General features: G+C 49.8%; 1 protein-coding gene across 1 annotated transcript in view; it reads right to left on the minus strand.

Moving 5' to 3' along the window:
• The window catches only part of GRIN3B (glutamate ionotropic receptor NMDA type subunit 3B), a 37380-nt gene extending 24113 nt beyond the window's left edge, over positions 1-13267 (minus strand). The window contains exon 1 of the mRNA XM_077921937.1: positions 12573-13267. Coding sequence (XP_077778063.1) covers positions 12573-13058 — 486 coding nt within the window. The 5' untranslated portion in view covers positions 13059-13267. The remainder of the gene's footprint in view (positions 1-12572) is intronic.
• Positions 13268-18445: the final 5178 nt, after the last annotated feature.

Raw genomic sequence — 18445 nt, forward strand, 5'->3', positions numbered from 1 at the left:
ATAATAATAATAATAATAATAATAATATATAGGTGACCCCCCCCCCAGCTGGAAGCAGAGCAAAGAGGCAGGCGGCCACTAGAGGTCAGCAGAGTTTAAGCTCACCTGTGCCAGAGATGGAAAAGAGAGGTGGACTTTTAGGAGGGTGGGATGTTTGAAATCCCCTTCCTCTCATTGGGAAAGGAGGGGTGCCTTGCAGAATCACGAATGTGGGCAAAAGATTGCTGGACCAGGTGGCTCTTTACGTCTGAAGATCCCTTCTGGATCTAGCCCATCTAGTCCAGCGTCCTGTTCTCACAGTGGCTGCAAGCGAGATTCGAACACAAGACCAACTCTCTCCCTTCCTGCCATTTACAGCAACTGGAGTCCAGAGGCATCGCTGCCTCCATGGGGGGTGCAGGGCATAGCCTTCCTGTCTAGCAGCCACAGGTAGCCCTCTCCTCAGTCGGTAGAGCAAGAGACTCAGGGTCGCGGGTTCAAGGCCCACATAGGGCAAATTATCCCTGCATTGCAAGGGGGTTGGACTAGATGACCCCTGTGGTCTCTTCCAGCTCTAGGATTCTATGAATCTTCCTCATCTAGCTCAGTATTATCCACACCAGCAGTTCTCAAACTTTTCTTCTCCGGGTGACACTTTGAAAATAAAAAATTGCAGCATTGGAAAACAAAAACAAACAGACGAAAAACACTGTGGAACGCCCTTAAAGAAATAAGCAACTATCTGGCATTTAGAATACATCTGAAGGGGAAGTTTTTAATGACTGATGTTTTAATGTATTTTTAATCTTTTGCTGGAAGCTGCTCAGAGTGGGCAGGGTATAAATAATTTATTATTATTATTATTACTACTACTACTACTACTACTACTACTACTACAACAGCTCATAGCAGTACTTGATTAATAACCAAGAACACCACTAATTTATCATATAATCATGGGGCATTCAGAAAGTATAAAAAAATACAGTTATATAGGAACAGAGAATCATAGAATTGTCGAGTTGGAAGGGACTGCAAGAGTCATCCTGCCACAGCCTTCGAGAACCACTGATCTACGAAGATCCTACAAGTGTCCCTATTTCCCCAGAAAAGTCCAAGACTTACAGAAGCCATCCTGGTTTCTGATTTGATCCTGGAACGTCCTACTTTCCCACGGGATGTCCCTATTTTCATAGGAGAAATGTTGGTGGGTCTGGAGTTATGCAACCCCTGAGCAAAGGAGATAAGTCACTATACAAGCTTTAGAAGACATCTGACGACAGCCCTGGATAGGGAAGTTTTTTAATGTTTAATGTTTTATTGTACTTTTATATATGTTGGAAGCTGGGCCAACTCAGCCGGCTGGACGCAATATAAATAAGAAAGTTGTTGAAGTTGTTGTTGTTATGATGGAATAGGACGTCCCTATTTTCACCGGAGAAATTTTGGAGGGTATGCAACAGCCCTCCAGGGTTTCAGAATTAGGGAAATCTCCCAGCCCTACCTGAAGATGCCACTGGGGTTGAACGTTCTACATGCCAAGCAAGCGCTCTGGCACTGGGCATCATCTCCTCACCCCACTCAAGTCCCATGTTGCTCTGGGACGTTCTACAAGACTGGCATGCGCTCTGTGCCAGCGACTCACAACCCTTCTTTCACACACCAAGTCAAGGTTCCGGACCTCACCATTCTGATTTTCAAACTGGAGCAAATGGAGCTGCCTAATAGTGAGTCAGAACGCCAAGCTACAGCCGTCCCCCTAAAAATAAATAAAAATAAAGCATGATTCCAGCACGAGGCGTGAGAGTACGCACGGTTGGTTCAGGACGCCTTCCCTCATGCGCACATGCGTTGTTGAACAGTGGAGCAATGCTCAGAAAGACAAATCGCCAGCCCAGAGCTGGTACGATCACGTCAAGGTCGTCTCCACTGAGCGCCTTGAGACACACTTATTGATGCTTTCATTACTGTTTTTCTTAATAAAAAAAGTGTTTATCACTTTGGGGTGCTTTAATGGGAAGTGATTGATAAACACAATGAAATACACGAAAGAAAATGTGCCCGTGTTTCTGGGTGATGCAGGAAATTGAGGTGGGTGGGTGAGGAATACGGAAACGGTAACCACGTCCCATGAAGACCATCATCACATGAGAAATGTTGGTTGCTAGCTAAGCAAAGAGATCTGAAAAGAGCGTAGGGATTAATGCAGGGTTTCTATGGTGCCTGCTTGCTCTCAAGAGGCAGGGAGTTCCACAGAGCCACACGCACAAAATGAAAAGGTCACAGTGGAAACCATTAGCCCCCTGCAATCGGCAACTGGAACGAAATAGCGACCAAGCAAGAGATCCTAATTCTGTTCAATGTAAACAGGCAGAGGCCTGGTTGAAAAAGTGTTCTGTCCTCTCTTAGGAGAGAATGCATCTTCTAAATCAGGGTTTTCCCAAATTTGGGTCTCCGGCTGTTTTGGACTACAATTCCCACCATACCTGCTAGCTAGGGAAGATGGGAGTTGTAGTCCAACAACAGCTGGGGACCCAAATTTGGGGAACCATGTTCTAAACAGAGGCATTCTTCCACCTCCTGGAGAATTGCTCTTTTAAAATAGAGGTGTTCCTTCGTCTCTTGCATGCGGCAGGAAATATTGAGGCAATGCCTCTTCTGAACAGAGGTGTTTCTCCATCCCTTGTAAATTCATTTTTGTTCCTCATAGAATTGTAGAGTTGTAAGGAACCATGAGGGCCATCTATTCGAATCGACTTTTGCCCAACATGGGGCTCAAACCCAGGACCCTGAGATTGAAAGTCTTATGCTCTACTGATTGAGGTTGTTGTTGTTTAGTCGTTTAGTCGTGTCCGACTCTTCGTGACCCCATGGACCAGAGCATGCCAGGCACTCCTGTCTTCCACCGCCTCCCGCAGTTTGGTCAGGCTCATGTTTGTAGCTTCGAGAACACTATCCAACTGATTGAGGTATCCTGGCTTTAAAACAGGGCTGTCCAGCCCACCAGATCTCCTCCTTCGGCCGACTTTGCTGCTTCAGCCAAGTCCCAAGGAGAACTACCAGCCCCAGCTGCCCATGTCCAGAACTTTCTAATAGACTGTCTGGAGACAGAGAAAATACAGCACAATAAAAACCTCTTCTCCGAGTTCAACCATCATTTATATGGCTTTGGACAGGAGGCAGGAGGAAAACGGAAAGTGCCCAGGCAGCTTTTCCAAAGTTAACTCAGGCTCCGGACTCCGGGTGGCAACTTTGCTGCAAGAGAGATTTGTGGGCTGGATGGAAGCCCTGGCGGAGGTTTGCAAGATGACACCACACAAATAGGAGCTGTTGGTGCCCGTCTCTGTAGGAAAAGGAAACATTTGGGAATGGCACAAACCGTGGAGGGATGGGACCTCGTATTCAAAGGTAGGCACTGACTGGCCATGGAGGTTCTGTTGAAATATTGCCGCTAACCCAGTCAGATGGGTTGGGTATAAATAATAAAATGATGGTGGTGGTGATGGAATAGGACCCTGCTCCTGCCAACCTAGCAGTTCAAAAGCACATAAAAGTGCAAGTAGATAAATAGGTACCACTCTGGCGGGAAGGTAAACGGCATTTCCGTGCGCTGCTCTGGTTCGCCAGAAGCGGCTTAGTCATGCTGGCCACATGACCCGGAAGCTGTACGCCGGCTCCCTCGGCCAGTAAAGCGAGATGAGCGCCGCAACCCCAGAGTCGGTCACGACTGGACCTAATGGTCAGGGGTCCCTTTACCTATTTTCATCAGAGAAATGTTGGAAGGTACGCATTTTCAGAGCTCAAGGACACATTTCCAGGTTGCCAAAAGCACTAAAGCTGGTGAGGGGTGTGGCCTGTGGAGAGGGGCTGTGGCTTGGGGAGAGCCCTGAGGGTGGAGGGGGGGAGAGATCTTGAGGGCCACATCAGACCCCTCCACCACCTCATCTCTGATCCAATGAGCCCCCCGCCAGAAGGCTGCTTAGTCTGGGGTCTAAAATTATCAAAGTGCAGGGCGGATGAGCCCCCGATCCCCAAATTTCGAAAGTGAGCCAGACTCCCAGAAAGTTTCTCGTTGCGCTGCCTACGGAGTCAGCTTTTCCCCCTCCCCAAATGACACACTTTCCAGCAGCAGTGATGGGAGCAGCGAGTAATTGGCCATGGCAAAATCTCGAGGGGGATCCTCACTGTGGGATCATGCAATTATCATAACCCTTCTTGCCTCACAGCTGATATAGATCACCAGGAATGCCCTGGCGGAGGAAAGCCGCCATCTCCTGCCCCCTCCCCAAACCCCACTCCACTGCTACCCCATAAATATACGTCTGCAACTCCAGCCCTGCTGAGAATGAGGCTTTGGGGAGTCTCTGCAATGGATGTCCTTGAGATTGTAAGTGGGCAAAGCAATTATTTACTAATGGAAGCCGGTTATCTTTTTGGAGAGACTCAGCGGGACCCCAGGGGTCACCCTGGGCAAACATTTTCCTCTCTGCTGACAGGCTCTGGCTGATTTTATTTAGCAAAGAGTGAAATGGCGGGGAGGACAAGGTGACAATTTGAGGCAAATGGATGCAGATTGACACAGCTATCTGGCTTTAATTTTGGGCCCCTCATTGTCAACTGGTGGTTTCCAAAGCTCTCAATGAATGACTCTCACAAGAGGAGGGAAAATATCTGCCCCTCTCCCCAAGGCCAGACCCCCCCCCCAGTGTCCCTATTTTCCAGGGACAGTCCCGGATTTACAGAAGCTGTCCCAGGTTCTGATTTTACCCCAGAATGTCCCACTTTTCCTTAGGAAGTCCCTATTTCTATCTGGAAAATGTTGGAAGGCATGGGGAAATGCGACCCCGGAGCCAAGGAGATGAGTAAACTAAACAACCTTTAGAAGACATCTGAAAGCAGCCCTGGATAGGGAAGTTTTAAAAAATGTTTCATGCTTTAATATACAGTGGACGCTCGGGTTGCGAACGTAATCCATGCGGGATGCACATTCACAACCCGCAGCAGCACGCCTGCGCACGTGCGGGTTGCAATTTGGCACTTCTGCGCATGCGCAAAGTGCAATTTAGTGCTTCTGCACATGCGTGACCCCCGAAACCCGGAAGTAACCTGTTCCGGTACTTCCGGGTTTCGGTGGGTCTGTAACCCGAAAAAACGCAACCTGAAGCACCTGTAACCCGAGGTATGACTGTACAGTCATACCTCGGGTTAAATATGCTTCAGGTTGAGCACTTTCGGGTTGCGCTCCACGGCGACCCGGAAGTAACGGAACACGTTACTTCCAGGTTTCGCCGCTCGCACATGCGCAGATGGACAAAATGACGTCACGCGTATGCACAGAAATGGTGAATCACGACCCGTGCATGTGCAGACGCGGGTTGCGTTTGCTTCAGGATGCGAACGGGGCTCCGGAACGGATCCCATTCGTATCCAGAGGTACGACTGTATGTTGGAAGCTGCCCAGAGTGGCTGGGCCAACCCAGTCAGAGGGGAAGGGTATAAATAATATGCCAGCATTTTTCTGCACTCCTTGGGGTTGGACTAGATGATCCTCAGGATCCCTTCCAACTCTTGTTGTTGTTTAGTCATTTAGTCGTGTCCAACTCTTCGTGACCCCATGGACCAGAGCACGCCAGGCCCTCCTGTCTTCTACTGCCTCCCGCAGTTTGGTCAAACTCATGCTGGTAGCTTCGAGAACACTGTCCCACCATCTCGTCCTCCGTCGTCCCCTTCTCCTTGTGCCCTCCATCTTTCCCAACATCAGGGTCTTTTCCAGGGAGTCTTCTCTTCTCATGAGGTGGCCAAAGTCTTGGAGCCTCAGCTTCAGGATCTGTCCTTCCAGTGAGCACTCAGGGCTGATTTCCTTAAGAATGGATGCGCTTGATCTTCTTGCAGTCCATGGGACTCTCAAGAGTCTTCTCCAGCACCATAATTCAAAAGCATCAATTCTTCGGTGATCAGCCTTCTTTATGGTCCAGCTCTCACTTCCATACATCACTACTGGGAAAACCATGGCTTTAACTATACGGACCTTTGTTGGCAAGGTGACGTCTCTACTTCTCTAGGCCTGTCATTGCCCTTCTCCCAAGGAGCAGTCGTCTTTTAATTTCGTGGCTGCTGTCACCATCTGCAGTGATCATGGAGCCCAAGAAAGTAAAATCTCTCACTGCCTCCATTTCTTCCCCTTCTATTTGCCAGGAGGTGATGGGACCAGTGGCCATGATCTTCGTTTTTTTGATGTTGAGCTTCAGACCATATTTTGCACTCTCCTCTTTCACCAACTCTACGGTTCTATATTGCCTGTGTTGTGTGGCTTGTCAGGGCCAAACAAAGCTTGAGAGATGGACGAACACCTCCATTTGGAGAGAGAAAGTGCCCCTTCAAAGACCAGCCACGGAGAAATCTACAGGCCAAGGGGAGGTTAACTTTCCCCGTGTTGCACCATAAACCGTGCTCAGCCCTGAAGCCACCTCTATTCCAGCCCAACTCCTTCCCTCTCTCCTCTGCAGATGGGAGACCTCGCCTTGCCAAGCGATGACCGTCTTGACTCATCTTTCATTTGTTGCAGGAGAGAGATCTACGATGTCACTTTACCTTGGATCCAGAAGTTATCTGCTCCATAACGAGGCTATTTTTCACGGCAGAAGGGAGCGATGTCAAGGTAAAAAAAACCTCCGGAAAAGTTGCCAAATGTATTTTTTTTTAATTTGTTTTTTAGCTGGAACCTCAACACCTGCTGTGCTTCTTGACGGATGGGCGAGTGGCAACGTCAAAGAAATGGCTGTTGCGTTCTAAAGAGCGAGGCAAAGAAGGCAGGGTGGACGGTTCTAAAGATCTCGGGGAATTTACAACACCGCTGCTAAACCTGCCGTGCAAATTGGGCTTTGCAAGAACTTATTGATGGCCAAATGTTCTGCCTCCAGCATCCATTATATCTGAGCACAAGTTGCTGGGAGTTGCAAGTGGGGAGAGTGGCTGTGGCACTCAGGTCTTGCTTGTGGGGGGCTTCCCATTTGGGGTATCTGGTCGGCCTCTGTGAGGACAGGAGGCTGGACTTAACTGGCCCATTGGCCTGCATCCACTGCAGGGCTCTTCGGAGTTTCTTATGATTCCTCAGCGGAGCCTGCATGAACAGAGGCAGTCTACCTTAGTGGTAAACAAGTGTGGGAGAAGACTATTGCTCTCACATGGATGGCAGCTAACAGATTGGGGTTAAATCCTGACAAGATACAAGTGCCGTTTTGTGGGGGACAAGGGGTGGGTGGGGGTGGGGGACTCCCTGGTCCTGAATGGGGTCACTGTGCCCCTGAAGGACCAGCTGTGCAGCCTGGGGGTCATTTTGGACTCACCGCTGTCCATGGACAGGTCAATTTTGCATCCAGGGCGGCTGCCTACCTCCCTGTCTGCGCCCTGTCTTGCCAGAGTGGTGCATGCTCTGGTTTTCTCCCGCTTGGACTACTGCAAGGCGCTCTCTGTGGGGCCACCTTGGAAGGTGACTCCGAAATGACAACTAATTCAGAACGCGGCAGCCAAGCTGGTGACTGGGACCATATAACACCAGTCCTGCAAGACCTACATTGGCTCCCAGTACGTTTCTGAGCAGAATTCAAAGTGTTGGCACTGACCTTGAAAGCCCTCAACGGCCTCGGCCCAGGATACCTGAAGGATACCCATCATCCAGCCCAAACGTGGAGGTCCAGCTCCGAGGGCATTTTGGCAGTTCCCACACTGTGAGAAGTGAAGTTGCAAGAAACCAGGCAGAGGGCCTTCTCGGTGGTGGCGCCCGCCCTATGGAATGCCCTCCCATCAGATGTCAAGGAGATAAACAAATGACTTTTAGAAGACATCTGAAGGAGGCCCTGTATGGGGAAGTTTTAATGTTTGGTATTATGTGTCGGAAGTTGCCTAGAGTGGCTGGGGCAACCCAGCCAGATGGGTGGAGTATAAATAATAAAATTATTATTATTATTATTATTATTATTATTATTATTATTATTATTATTATGCTTGTGGGCTTCCCTTTGAGGAACTTCTTATGTGCTTAAATGTCACAAGAGCGCACCTCTCTGCATCCAGCCCCTGGGAATCATGCACCTCACAGGTCTGAAAATGTGATGTTTGAAAGAGGCTGTGCTTTTCTTTTTCAGGTTTATTTGGAAACCTGTTTAAAATCGAGCCTTTTGCTTCTGCGCCGAGAGGGAATTGGTTTTTTTCTCCCTCCTTCCCCCATCGAGAACCTGTGAGCAAAATACAGATTGCCTATATTGGCTGCGGGGAATTGGACCAAAGGAAAGCAGCGACGAGGAAGGAATTCTCTGAGATCACTAATGTCCTGGCGACAAGACAGCGCAATGGAAAGGAGGGGAAACAACAGAAAAGAAAGAATCAAATCAAATCAAATCAAGTCCCTCCCTTTGCCCCCAGATCTTGGCAAGACCTTGGGAGGATATTACTATTTATCATCTTGGAATAATTCCTGGATTTTGCCAAACAGCAGCCTTGAGTGGCAAAGAGGAAGGAGGAGGCCTGAGCTTGTTTGGTGTCACAAAACAACCAACTCCTTCTAAAGCTGGAACCAGATTCCTCCCCAATCTTTGCACCTGACTTGGCTATCTTCTGCTCCCCAAATCCAAAAGGCGTTGTGCTGTCCCTAGAAACTGCAACAGACGGCTGCTGCTGTGACAAGGTCCCGGTGCCACAGCACATATTGATTAGCAATTTCGTCCCCTATCCCCACTCCAATTGCATTCCCCATACATTCAAAGAGAGTTGGGGGGGGGCTCCCTCCGAGTTTTGCAAAAAAAATAAATATGACCGGTTTTTTTGCTGTCATCTGCTGAGAAAACAAGGGGCAGAGTCTTCACACTAGGCCTGCTTGCCAGGAGGAAGGGGGTATCTGTTTTGACCCAGGGTATGAAGAACATAGAACTGCAGAATTGTAGATGTGGGTGGGACCCCCAAGTCCAACATCCTGCAACTCAGGAAACGTTCGCCCAATGTGGGACCCGAACCCACAACCCTGAGATTAAGAGCCTCGTGCTCTACGGACTGAGCTATGCGGTAGCAAAGCTGCCGCTTCTCAGCTCTCAGGGGTGGTGCGGTGCAATGGGTAGCGTGGTGGAGGAAGAAGCAGCGTGTGCTGGGTTCAAATTGCCTTCTGTCAACAAAGCTTACTGGGCGACCTTGGGCGCCTCTCTTTTCCTGAAACACTGCCAGTTAGTGCAGGTAACACTAATGTTGATGGGCCAAAGGATCTGAGCTTCTGGTAACCCTGTTCAAACCAGAATCTTGAGGACAAAAATATTTTCATTTTAGGGGGCAAAACCCCACAGCTCAGCAGTGAGGTCCCCTCCTTTGCACACACACAAAGTCCCAGGTTTGAGGCCCCCTCCCAGCCAGAGACCCCCAGAGAGTCTCTGCCCGCCAGCGTCGGCAGCCCTGAGCTAGACCGTCTCCTCTGATATAAATCAACTTCCCAGGCCGAGAGCTACCAAATCCCTTCCCGTTAAGAAACAAAATTAAACGCAGAACGGCCAAGAGTCTGGCACAGATGGGGTTCCTGGTGGCTTTGGGCCACCGGAATGCAGTAGCATGGGCTCATGCGTGCGGAGGAAGGATATCGATGTAGAATCACAGACTCGTGGAGTCGGAAGGGACCCTGAGGGTCATCTAGTCCAACCCACTGCAATGCAGCTGCCCCGCACGGGGATCGAACCTGCAACCTTGGCGTTCTCAGCATTTACTGTAACCAGCTGAGCTATCCAGTGAATCTTCCAGTATCTATATCTATAGCTGTAGTACAGACCAGCTCAATGGAAGGATTACTGACTCCCAGCATGAATTGGCAGAGGACCGTGGCAGGATTACACCCGTCCACCCCTCTGCTTTCCTATCTTGATTTATGAGCCACAAACGGGTCCCGGGGCCCAGAGCACCTCTGAGCATGACATCCCATCGACAGGCTTGATTCTTTTTTGAACAACTGCTCAGCTGCGCCTGTTTATTCCAGAGCGGGCGATCGGACGCCTCTTGCATCAATCACCAGCATTAGAAGCCAGCGGTCCTGGGCTTAGAGCCGAAAAGCCTAATGACAGTCATCGTTCCCCTCAATTAAAAAACACACCCTGTTGGGTTGTGCCTCACTTACTTGGAGTAAGCAGTGCCTTTCATTTCAGTATGTCTACTCTGAGTAGGGCTAACATTGGGTTCAAACTGAACTGGTGTGGGAAAGGGAAAGTTCAGTGTGTGTGTGTGTCCCCAAAATAAATCAGGCTGGGGAGGGGAAGGGTTTCACCCACCCCAGTTTCCTGCCTCCAACAGTGGGATGCAAAACGGACACCCACTAATTCTTTGTCTGTAGCACCAGAGGGTAGACTACCCCTGGATGCAGAGGCTTTTGCTCTAAAATAAGAACAGGGTGGGGTGGGGGTGGCCTTGCTGGGACTGGGGCAAAAGGACCACATCCTGCTGCCAAACAGGAGACAGATCCGTGTCCTCAGAAAGGACACCAACATGGAATAAAGGCGATGCTGCCTTCCTAGTCCCCGGCGGCTGGTGCTCAAAGGTAGACTGTGTCTATATGGAGAGGCTCAGTTTCATTACAGAGTTGGAAGGGACCCACAAAGGTCATCCAGTCCAACCCCCTGCCATGCAAAGGCTAATAAGGAGCTGACAGAACCTTTTAAGGGCAGAAGCAATGAACTTACAGGGCTGTTGTTATTTTTTATTCCTGCATTGCAGAGGGCTGGACTAGATGACCCTTGGGTACATCATCATCATCAGAATATATATTTCCGTTCATTTCAAGAAGAAATACCAAGAGAGGTCTCCGTCTAGTCCAGCCAACCAGGGAAAGGGAAATCCTTCCCTGATTATCCTTGACCACTTATTATCCACCCACAACCTCCCTCTTAGCACGGGTGCAAAATGGGCATTTGCGACCGAACAATTTCCCTCAAACTTCCAGCTTCAGATGCAGCCGACCTCTGAGGGGAAGGAGGACCGAAAAGGCAGCTGGCAATACTGTACTGATGATGGAGGAGAACGAGGCTCACAGCCTTCCCCGGTCCTTTCTCTCCAGCCGAGGTAGACTGCCCCTGCAATGGAAGTTCGCCAGGTGTACTCACAACTCAGGGACTGCCTGCTCTGCTGCCTTTTGCCAGCCTCTGGTCCTCAGAGGTTGACTTCTCCCAAACATGGAAGCTCAGGGATCAAAGCAATAAAAGGATTATTAATCATAGCTAATAGCTGCAGACATTCCTTGCCATTTCTCCCTCTGCATCCAGGACCTTCAGGTAAGATTGACCCCGGACATAACAGCCACTTGGGCTGCAATCCTTTACCTGCTTACTCAGGAACAAGCTCCATGGCTTCAAGTGGGACTTAATTCTGAGTGGACATGATTCCTGTATTGCAGAGGGTTGGACTAGATGACTCAAGGGGGTCCCTTTGAATTCTACAGTTCTATGATCCTATGCGTAGCCTTACATACAATTAATACAGTACAGTTAATTAATAAGTTATGTAAGCAATAATAACTCTTGAATTATGAGAAAAGAACACAATACTGCATTATAAAATGGTACGACGGCCACAATCACAGCAGTATTAATGAGTTATGCAAGTAATAAGAATAACAAGTATTTCAGGACAATAAAAAATAATAGATCATATTACGTTATTACCATTCGTAATGTAGCTGTAACCAGCTGTGGACTTTGCATATGATGGGTGGAGAAATATTTTAAAGTAATAGCCACGTTTAGCCTGTGCGCTGCCTGGGTGATTCCAAGATAGACTGCTCCTGACTGTGGATGTTCCTAGACACCAACCATTCAAAGCTGTGATCCTTGCACTGCAAGGGGGGGCCTTGAAGTTCCTTCCACCTCTACAATTCTATCATTCTGTGAGCAGAATCCTGTGAGCAGGCTCTCTGACAGGGAGGGCTGCCTTCCTCCTGAAGGGCAATGACAGCCTCATTTAGCTACCTGTCCCTGAGGCCTCTCCAAGGTAGACTGCCCTTGCATGTGGAGGTTCAACCATATAACCAATCAAAGCTAAGATTTCGGCACAGCAGGGTGGGCACTGCCCCACATGACCCAAAAAGTCCCTTCCAGGTCCATCACTCAAGGAACCCAACCAGAAGGTTAGTTATTTGAGCCCAGGACGGCTGTGGGCAGGATTCCTGCTCTTCAATTCCATGATCCCTAAATCCAGTGCTATTTTTATAGAGAAAGAGGCGCCAGACCTCACCATGAACACCTCCCTTGTTCTCTTATAATGGCAATGGAGGCGTAGCCAAGGGTGGCAGGGGGCAGCTTCACCCCCCTAAATCAAGTAAATAAGTACAAATACTTAACTAACAGATCAATTGTTTTGCAGAGCTCGGTTCTGCCTCCGAAGCATAAAACCTGACCCCACAACATAAATCCTTGCTACGCTCATGGCGCCCACATGAGAAGTTTCTGGTGAGTTCCAGCTGCCCAAGTCAATCTGTAGCCTGCTTGCTCGTGGGCTGGTAGACTGCTCTTGCCCTAGGAGGCTCTCCATCGGGGAGGATTTTTTTAAATGAAAAGAGGGGGCGTTTTTCTCCTTACCCGGCTCCTGAAGGGCATGGGGGTCTTCGCGCTTTGTCCCCCTCTGCCTTCCTCCTCCTCCTCCTCCTCTTCCTCCTCCCGGATGCTGACGAAGGGGATCTCCAGGAAGGCGGCGGCGAAGTCCAACTGGAGCAGCTCCCTGCGGGACGCGGGGAAGGCGAGCACGGCGGCCACTCCGCGCACCACCAGCGCCTGGCACAGCCAGCGGGCCAGCGAGGTCGGGTCCCTCTGCCGGGGCGCCCCGGGGACCACCTCCAGGCTGAGGTTGTAGGGCAGCGCGGAGGTGGCCGTGCGGCTGGCGCGGGCCAGGGCGTTGCGCGCCCGGCTCTCGGCTTCGCCCGCGCGGGGAAGCAGGGCGCCCAGGCGCACGGTGTGCCCGATCCGTGCCAGGATGTGGCAGGGCTGCGGGTGCCCCCGGGCCGCCGGCTGCCCCGCCAGCAGCAGCGACAGGCACCACCAGCAGCAAAGCGCCCGGCGCCTCTCCATAGGGCAGGGCGCGCAAGGCGCAGGGGCGCGCAACCCCTGCGCCCGCCCCCCACCCGCGCTGGGTGGGGGGTCCCCTAAGGAGGCAGCCGGGAGGGGGTCTCCCAGGGCCCGCCCATCAGGGGCCGCTGAAGTGGGGCACAGCAGGAGCAGAGGGAAAGAAAGTGAGGTCCCCCCCCCGCCCTATCCAAACGCAGCCGCCGCTGCGCCTGGGCTCTCGCGCTCTGGCTGCTGCTCGCTCGCTCCCAGGCGGAGCTGGAGGCTGCTCTGGCGGGAGCGCGCCGCTAGGGGCGGCAGAGGGCGACCCTGCCAACCTGGGGATGAAGATGGTATTTGGGAGATGATGGCACCCTCGCCAGCCTGTTGGAGAGGAGAGGCGCCGCTTGGCACGGGCGCCTAACGCGCCCCTAAGCAGCACACATATATAGGCTGCATCGGAAAGAGGTGTCTGCGTTTCGGCGAAGGAGATGCAGACGACGGCGCGAGGCGAGGAAGCGGAGAGGAGGGCGAGCCTGCCTCTGGGCATGCACAGAGCGCGGGTGAGGAAGAATGGCAGAAACCTAGAATGGCAGAGTTGGAAGGGTCATCTAGGTGAGGTGAGAGGTCTGCGCTTCGTCCAAGGAGATGCAGGCGGCGCGAGGCGAGCAAGGAGTCTCTGGGCATGCACAGAGCGCGGAGAGGCGGCGAGGGAGGAGCCCCGCTGGCGTTGTGGGGAGGGCATGCGGCAGGCAGAGCATGTGCAGAGTGCAGGGGGAAGGAGGGACGTGAGCTCGGCGGGCTCTGGGTGCGTGCAGAGTGCGGAGCGGGGAAAGGGGTGGAGGAATGATCAAAGCGAGGAAGGGGAGATCGGAGATGCGAAGGGAATGGAGCATGTGCAGAGTGCAGGGAACAAGGGATCGGAATAGACGCTGCTGAGAAAGGAGGAGAGGTTGAGGGCGGGCTCCAGCTCTGTGGGAAAGCAGGCTGCGCGCGTGTGTGTCCATGGGCACGTGCAAAGTTCGGAGAAGGTGCTAGAAAGGCACAGAGGTGGGAGAAGACGGGCTGGGGCGCACCAGACTGTTCCAGAAACGCGGGTGGGGGGGGGAGTGTCAGATGAAAAGGAAAAGAATCTCTGAGCATACACAGAGGGGCAGAGGAAGGCAGGGTTGGTGATGCCGACACTGGACATGGGCACCCAAAACCGCAAAAAAGATTGGCTAGCTCTGATCCAATTAGCCGAATTCACTAATTAGAGGTCAGTAGAGGGGCATTAGGTTCCAAGGGCTTAGCCAGGATTTTTGTGGGGGGGGGGGGCAGAACCTCAGTTAGCTATGTATTTTTATTGATTTTCGGGGTGGGGGTGGGCAGTTGCTCACCTGCCCCCCTTGGTTATGCTCATGTTAGTAGAACAGCAGAATGGAGCCTCCAGGTTCAGAAACAGTCTACCTCTGGAACAACAGGTGCTGAGATCAACAGAAGAGGGAAAGGTGTTAGCTTTCATTTTGGCTGCCCGCTGACAGAAGCAAGTTGCTGGGTTCAGCGTAAATTTTGCTCGGGTTGCGAAAAGTGGAAAGAGCTGCACTGAACATATGCAGAATGCCGTGCCCCCCCCCTCACAAACTGTGTTCTTATTAAACTCCTCCTGTTCATATTTAGAGTCATAAAATTTATAAAATTCACAAGGATACTTTTAAAACTCACATGATATACAAAAAAACTGATCAAAAGACTGGTAAGTTGAGATATATGCACATTAATCTAGGGAAAAGCATTCCTCTCTCTTGCAAGGAAATGCATCTTCTGAAATTAGTAAAGGCATCTTCTAAAATGCTCCTTTTTAAAGGAAGACTCCAAAGTTGTTGAACTTTTTTAAGGAAACCCCAAAGTTGTTGGGCTATTTTTTTTTTTTTTTACAAAAATGCCAACCCCCCCCCACTATTTTCCTAAGATCCAGGATAAATACATTCCCCCCCATGTCAATTCCGCCTTTGAAATCCCCGTAATGTAGCAGCCCTACTAAAACATAAGCAGTTGTTTCACCATGTATTGCTTTGTGCTGTTTTCTTTTTTAATTGAATTTGTATGCAGCCATATTAATTAATTTTTAATTAATTTTTTTTTAAAAAAGAGGCAGCCTTCTATTTCTTGCCTGGGGCAGGGAATGCCTCTTTTTCAGTTGATGGACCTGTGACCTCCGGATAATATTACACTTCGTGTCCCATCATCCCCGACTGGCAGCTAAGGCTGATGGGAGTTGGAGTCTGTCAACCCCTTGAGCAGACGCACATCCCACCCCACTTCCCTGATTTCCCCACACCTTTAGTCTTACACAGAGGGAAAGCAAATCCCACAACAAACAGGTCAAGACCCAAATTCAGGATTTTAAGCAGTCTGCAAATGGTGGTCAGCCATGACAGCTAAGTAGAACCTCCTTGTTCAGCCACAGTCTATCTCCGAATTCCAAGCACAGGGGACTTATGAAGTGGGGAGGGCTGTGCATTAACTGGGACCCCGGAGAAGGCCAGCCGGTAAAACGGCCAGGGATGAGAAGCACAGACACACGTGCGGAGCGCCAGCTACAAAAGGCTTTCGCTGCTCTCCTCCTTTTCAGTGGCCTGTTGATGAATGCTGTCCCCATTCACTTCTCTCCTGTTTTATTTGGAGATCAATTCGCTTACGGCGGTAATTGTGTTTTCAACCTGCGTTACCCTTCGCTGTCACGGAAGCCCTTCACAGACCACTAGGGGATTTTGGCAAGGTGGCAAAATATTAAAACGCCATTAGAGTCCGGGAGCTGCGTGAAAGCACCACCTCCTCACCAGGCCTTCCCCATCTCAGTTCTCTGTCTCCCTTTCTTCTCTCACCTTACTGAATCTTCCAGCCTCCTTGCCTGTGGACTCCCTTAAGCCTCCCTACCAGATGATGATGATGATGATGATATTTATATCCCGCCAGTCTGGCTGGGTTTCCCGAGCCACTCTTACAACACATATAAAAACATACAAATATCTCTGTTCGGCCGCACCCACAAATCCTGTCCTCCTTCGTGTGGCTCTCAGTGAGGTTTTAATCCCAGCCAAACTTACACCTTCCCCTTCCCTCACAGAAACCGGACAGCTTACATTTGTGAGGTCACAGCCACTGGGCTGATTGGTGCTAGATGCTTCCCCGCCACCTAAGGAAAATATAACATTCATAATAATTAATATCTATTGGATATTAATCATGTTTAGCCTAGAAAAGAGGAGACTAAGATAGCCATCTTCCAATATCTCAAGCAAGGGCTGTCACAGGGAAGAGGGAGCAAGCTTGTTTTCTCCTGCTCTGGAGGGTAGGACTCGAACCCATGGCTTTAAGATTCCAACTAAACCTCAGGAAGAACTTTCTGACATGAACAGCTGTTCTACAATGGAAGGTGGACTCTCAGGAGAAGGTGGACTCCGTCCTTGGAGATTTTTAAGCAGAGGTTGGGTGGCCCTCTGTCATGGGTGCTTTAGCTGAGATTCCTGCATTGTGAGGGGTTGGACTAGATGGCCACTGGTGGTCACTTCGAATTCTACAATTCTATGATTCCACTGTGCAGAGAGGGGAAAACTGGGAACAGATTCTGAGTGCCATAAATAGCTTGACTGTATTAATAATATAATATATATATATGATAACACTTCCAATGTTCTGTGTACTAGTTGATGGTTGCAACAGGCCTGCAAGGTAGGCTAATGTTCCCATATTTCAGATGGCAAAACCGTGGAGGCAGAGCAGAGTCACCAGGGTTAGACACAACCAACGTGAATTGCCAAAGTCACAACGTGAACTCGCCAACACACTTCACCAGCCCTGCTTTCTCAGCTTCAGGTCCACACCCTCCAACATTAGAATCATAGAATCATAGAATCATAGAGTTGGAAGAGACCACAAGGGCCATCGAGTCCAACCCCCTGCCAAGCAGGAAACACCATCAGAGCACTCCTGACATATGGTTGTCAAGCCTCTGCTTAAAGACCTCCAAAGAAGGAGACTCCACCACACTCCTTGGCAGCAAATTCCACTGTCGAACAGCTCTTACTGTCAGGAAGTTCTTCCTAATGTTGAGGTGGAATCTTCTTTCTTGTAGTTTGGATCCATTGCTCCGTGTCCGCTTCTCTGGAACAGCAGAAAACAGCCTTTCTCCCTCCTCTATGTGACATCCTTTTATATATTTGAACATGGCTATCATATCACCCCTTAACCTCCTCTTCTCCAGGCTAAACATGCCCAGCTCCCTTAGCCGTTCCTCATAAGGCATCATTTCCAGGCCTTTGACCATTTTGGTTGCCCTCCTCTGGACACGTTCCAGTTTGTCAGTGTCCTTCTTGAACTGTGGTGCCCAGAACTGGACACAGTACTCCAGGTGAGGTCTGACCAGAGCAGAATACAGTGGCACTATTACTTCCCTTGATCTAGATGCTATACTCCTATTGATGCAGCCCAGAATTGCATTGGCTTTTTTAGCTGCCGCGTCACACTGTTGGCTCATGTCAAGTTTGTGGTCAACCAAGACTCCTAGATCCTTTTCACATGTACTGCTCTCAAGCCAGGTGTCACCCATCTTGTATTTGTGCCTCTCATTTTTTTTGCCCAAGTGCAATACTTTACATTTCTCCCTGTTAAAGTTCATCTTGTTTGTTTTGGCCCAGTTCTCTAATCTGTCAAGGTCGTTTTGAAGTGTGATCCTGTCCTCTGGGGTGTTAGCCACCCCTCCCAGTTTGGTGTCATCTGCAAATTTGATCAGGATGCCCTTGAGTCCATCATCCAAGTCGTTGATAAATTTCTCTGATGAAAAAAGGGACACCCTATTTAGTAGTAGTAATAATAATAATAATAATAATAATAATAATAATAATACCCTTCCCATCTTGCTGGGTTGCCCCAGCCACTCTGGGCAGCTTCCAACATATATAAAAACATAACAAAACATTAAACTTTGAAAAACTTCCCTCTACGGGGCTGCCTTCAGGTGTCTTCTAAAGGTTGTCCAGTTCCTTACTGGAGGGTTGCAGAATTTCCTGGACATACGCAGAATACTGCGGTCAGAAGCAGTGTCCAGGCGGAAATTAGCAAAATGTCCGAACGTATGGCAACCCATGTCAGCAGTGCCGTTTTGGGCAATTTTACTTTTTAAAAAAGCTCAAAAACATCCTACTTATCTCCTTGTTTTGGTGGTCGCATAACTCTATACCCTCAATATCTCTGATGAAAAGTGGGACATTCTGAGATCAAATCACTTCTGTAAATCCAGAACTGTCCCTGGACAATAGGGGCAATTAGAGGGTCTGCAAGTTTCTAGATCTCAGGGCAACGAAGGGGATATGTGAGAGCCGGGGGAGATGGAAAAGTGTGCAAGACCTCCTTGCAAATAAATTTGTGCCGTA

Source organism: Podarcis muralis, chromosome 18 (genome assembly GCF_964188315.1).
Source record: "Podarcis muralis chromosome 18, rPodMur119.hap1.1, whole genome shotgun sequence".
In the NCBI taxonomy this organism is placed as follows: domain Eukaryota; kingdom Metazoa; phylum Chordata; class Lepidosauria; order Squamata; family Lacertidae; genus Podarcis; species Podarcis muralis.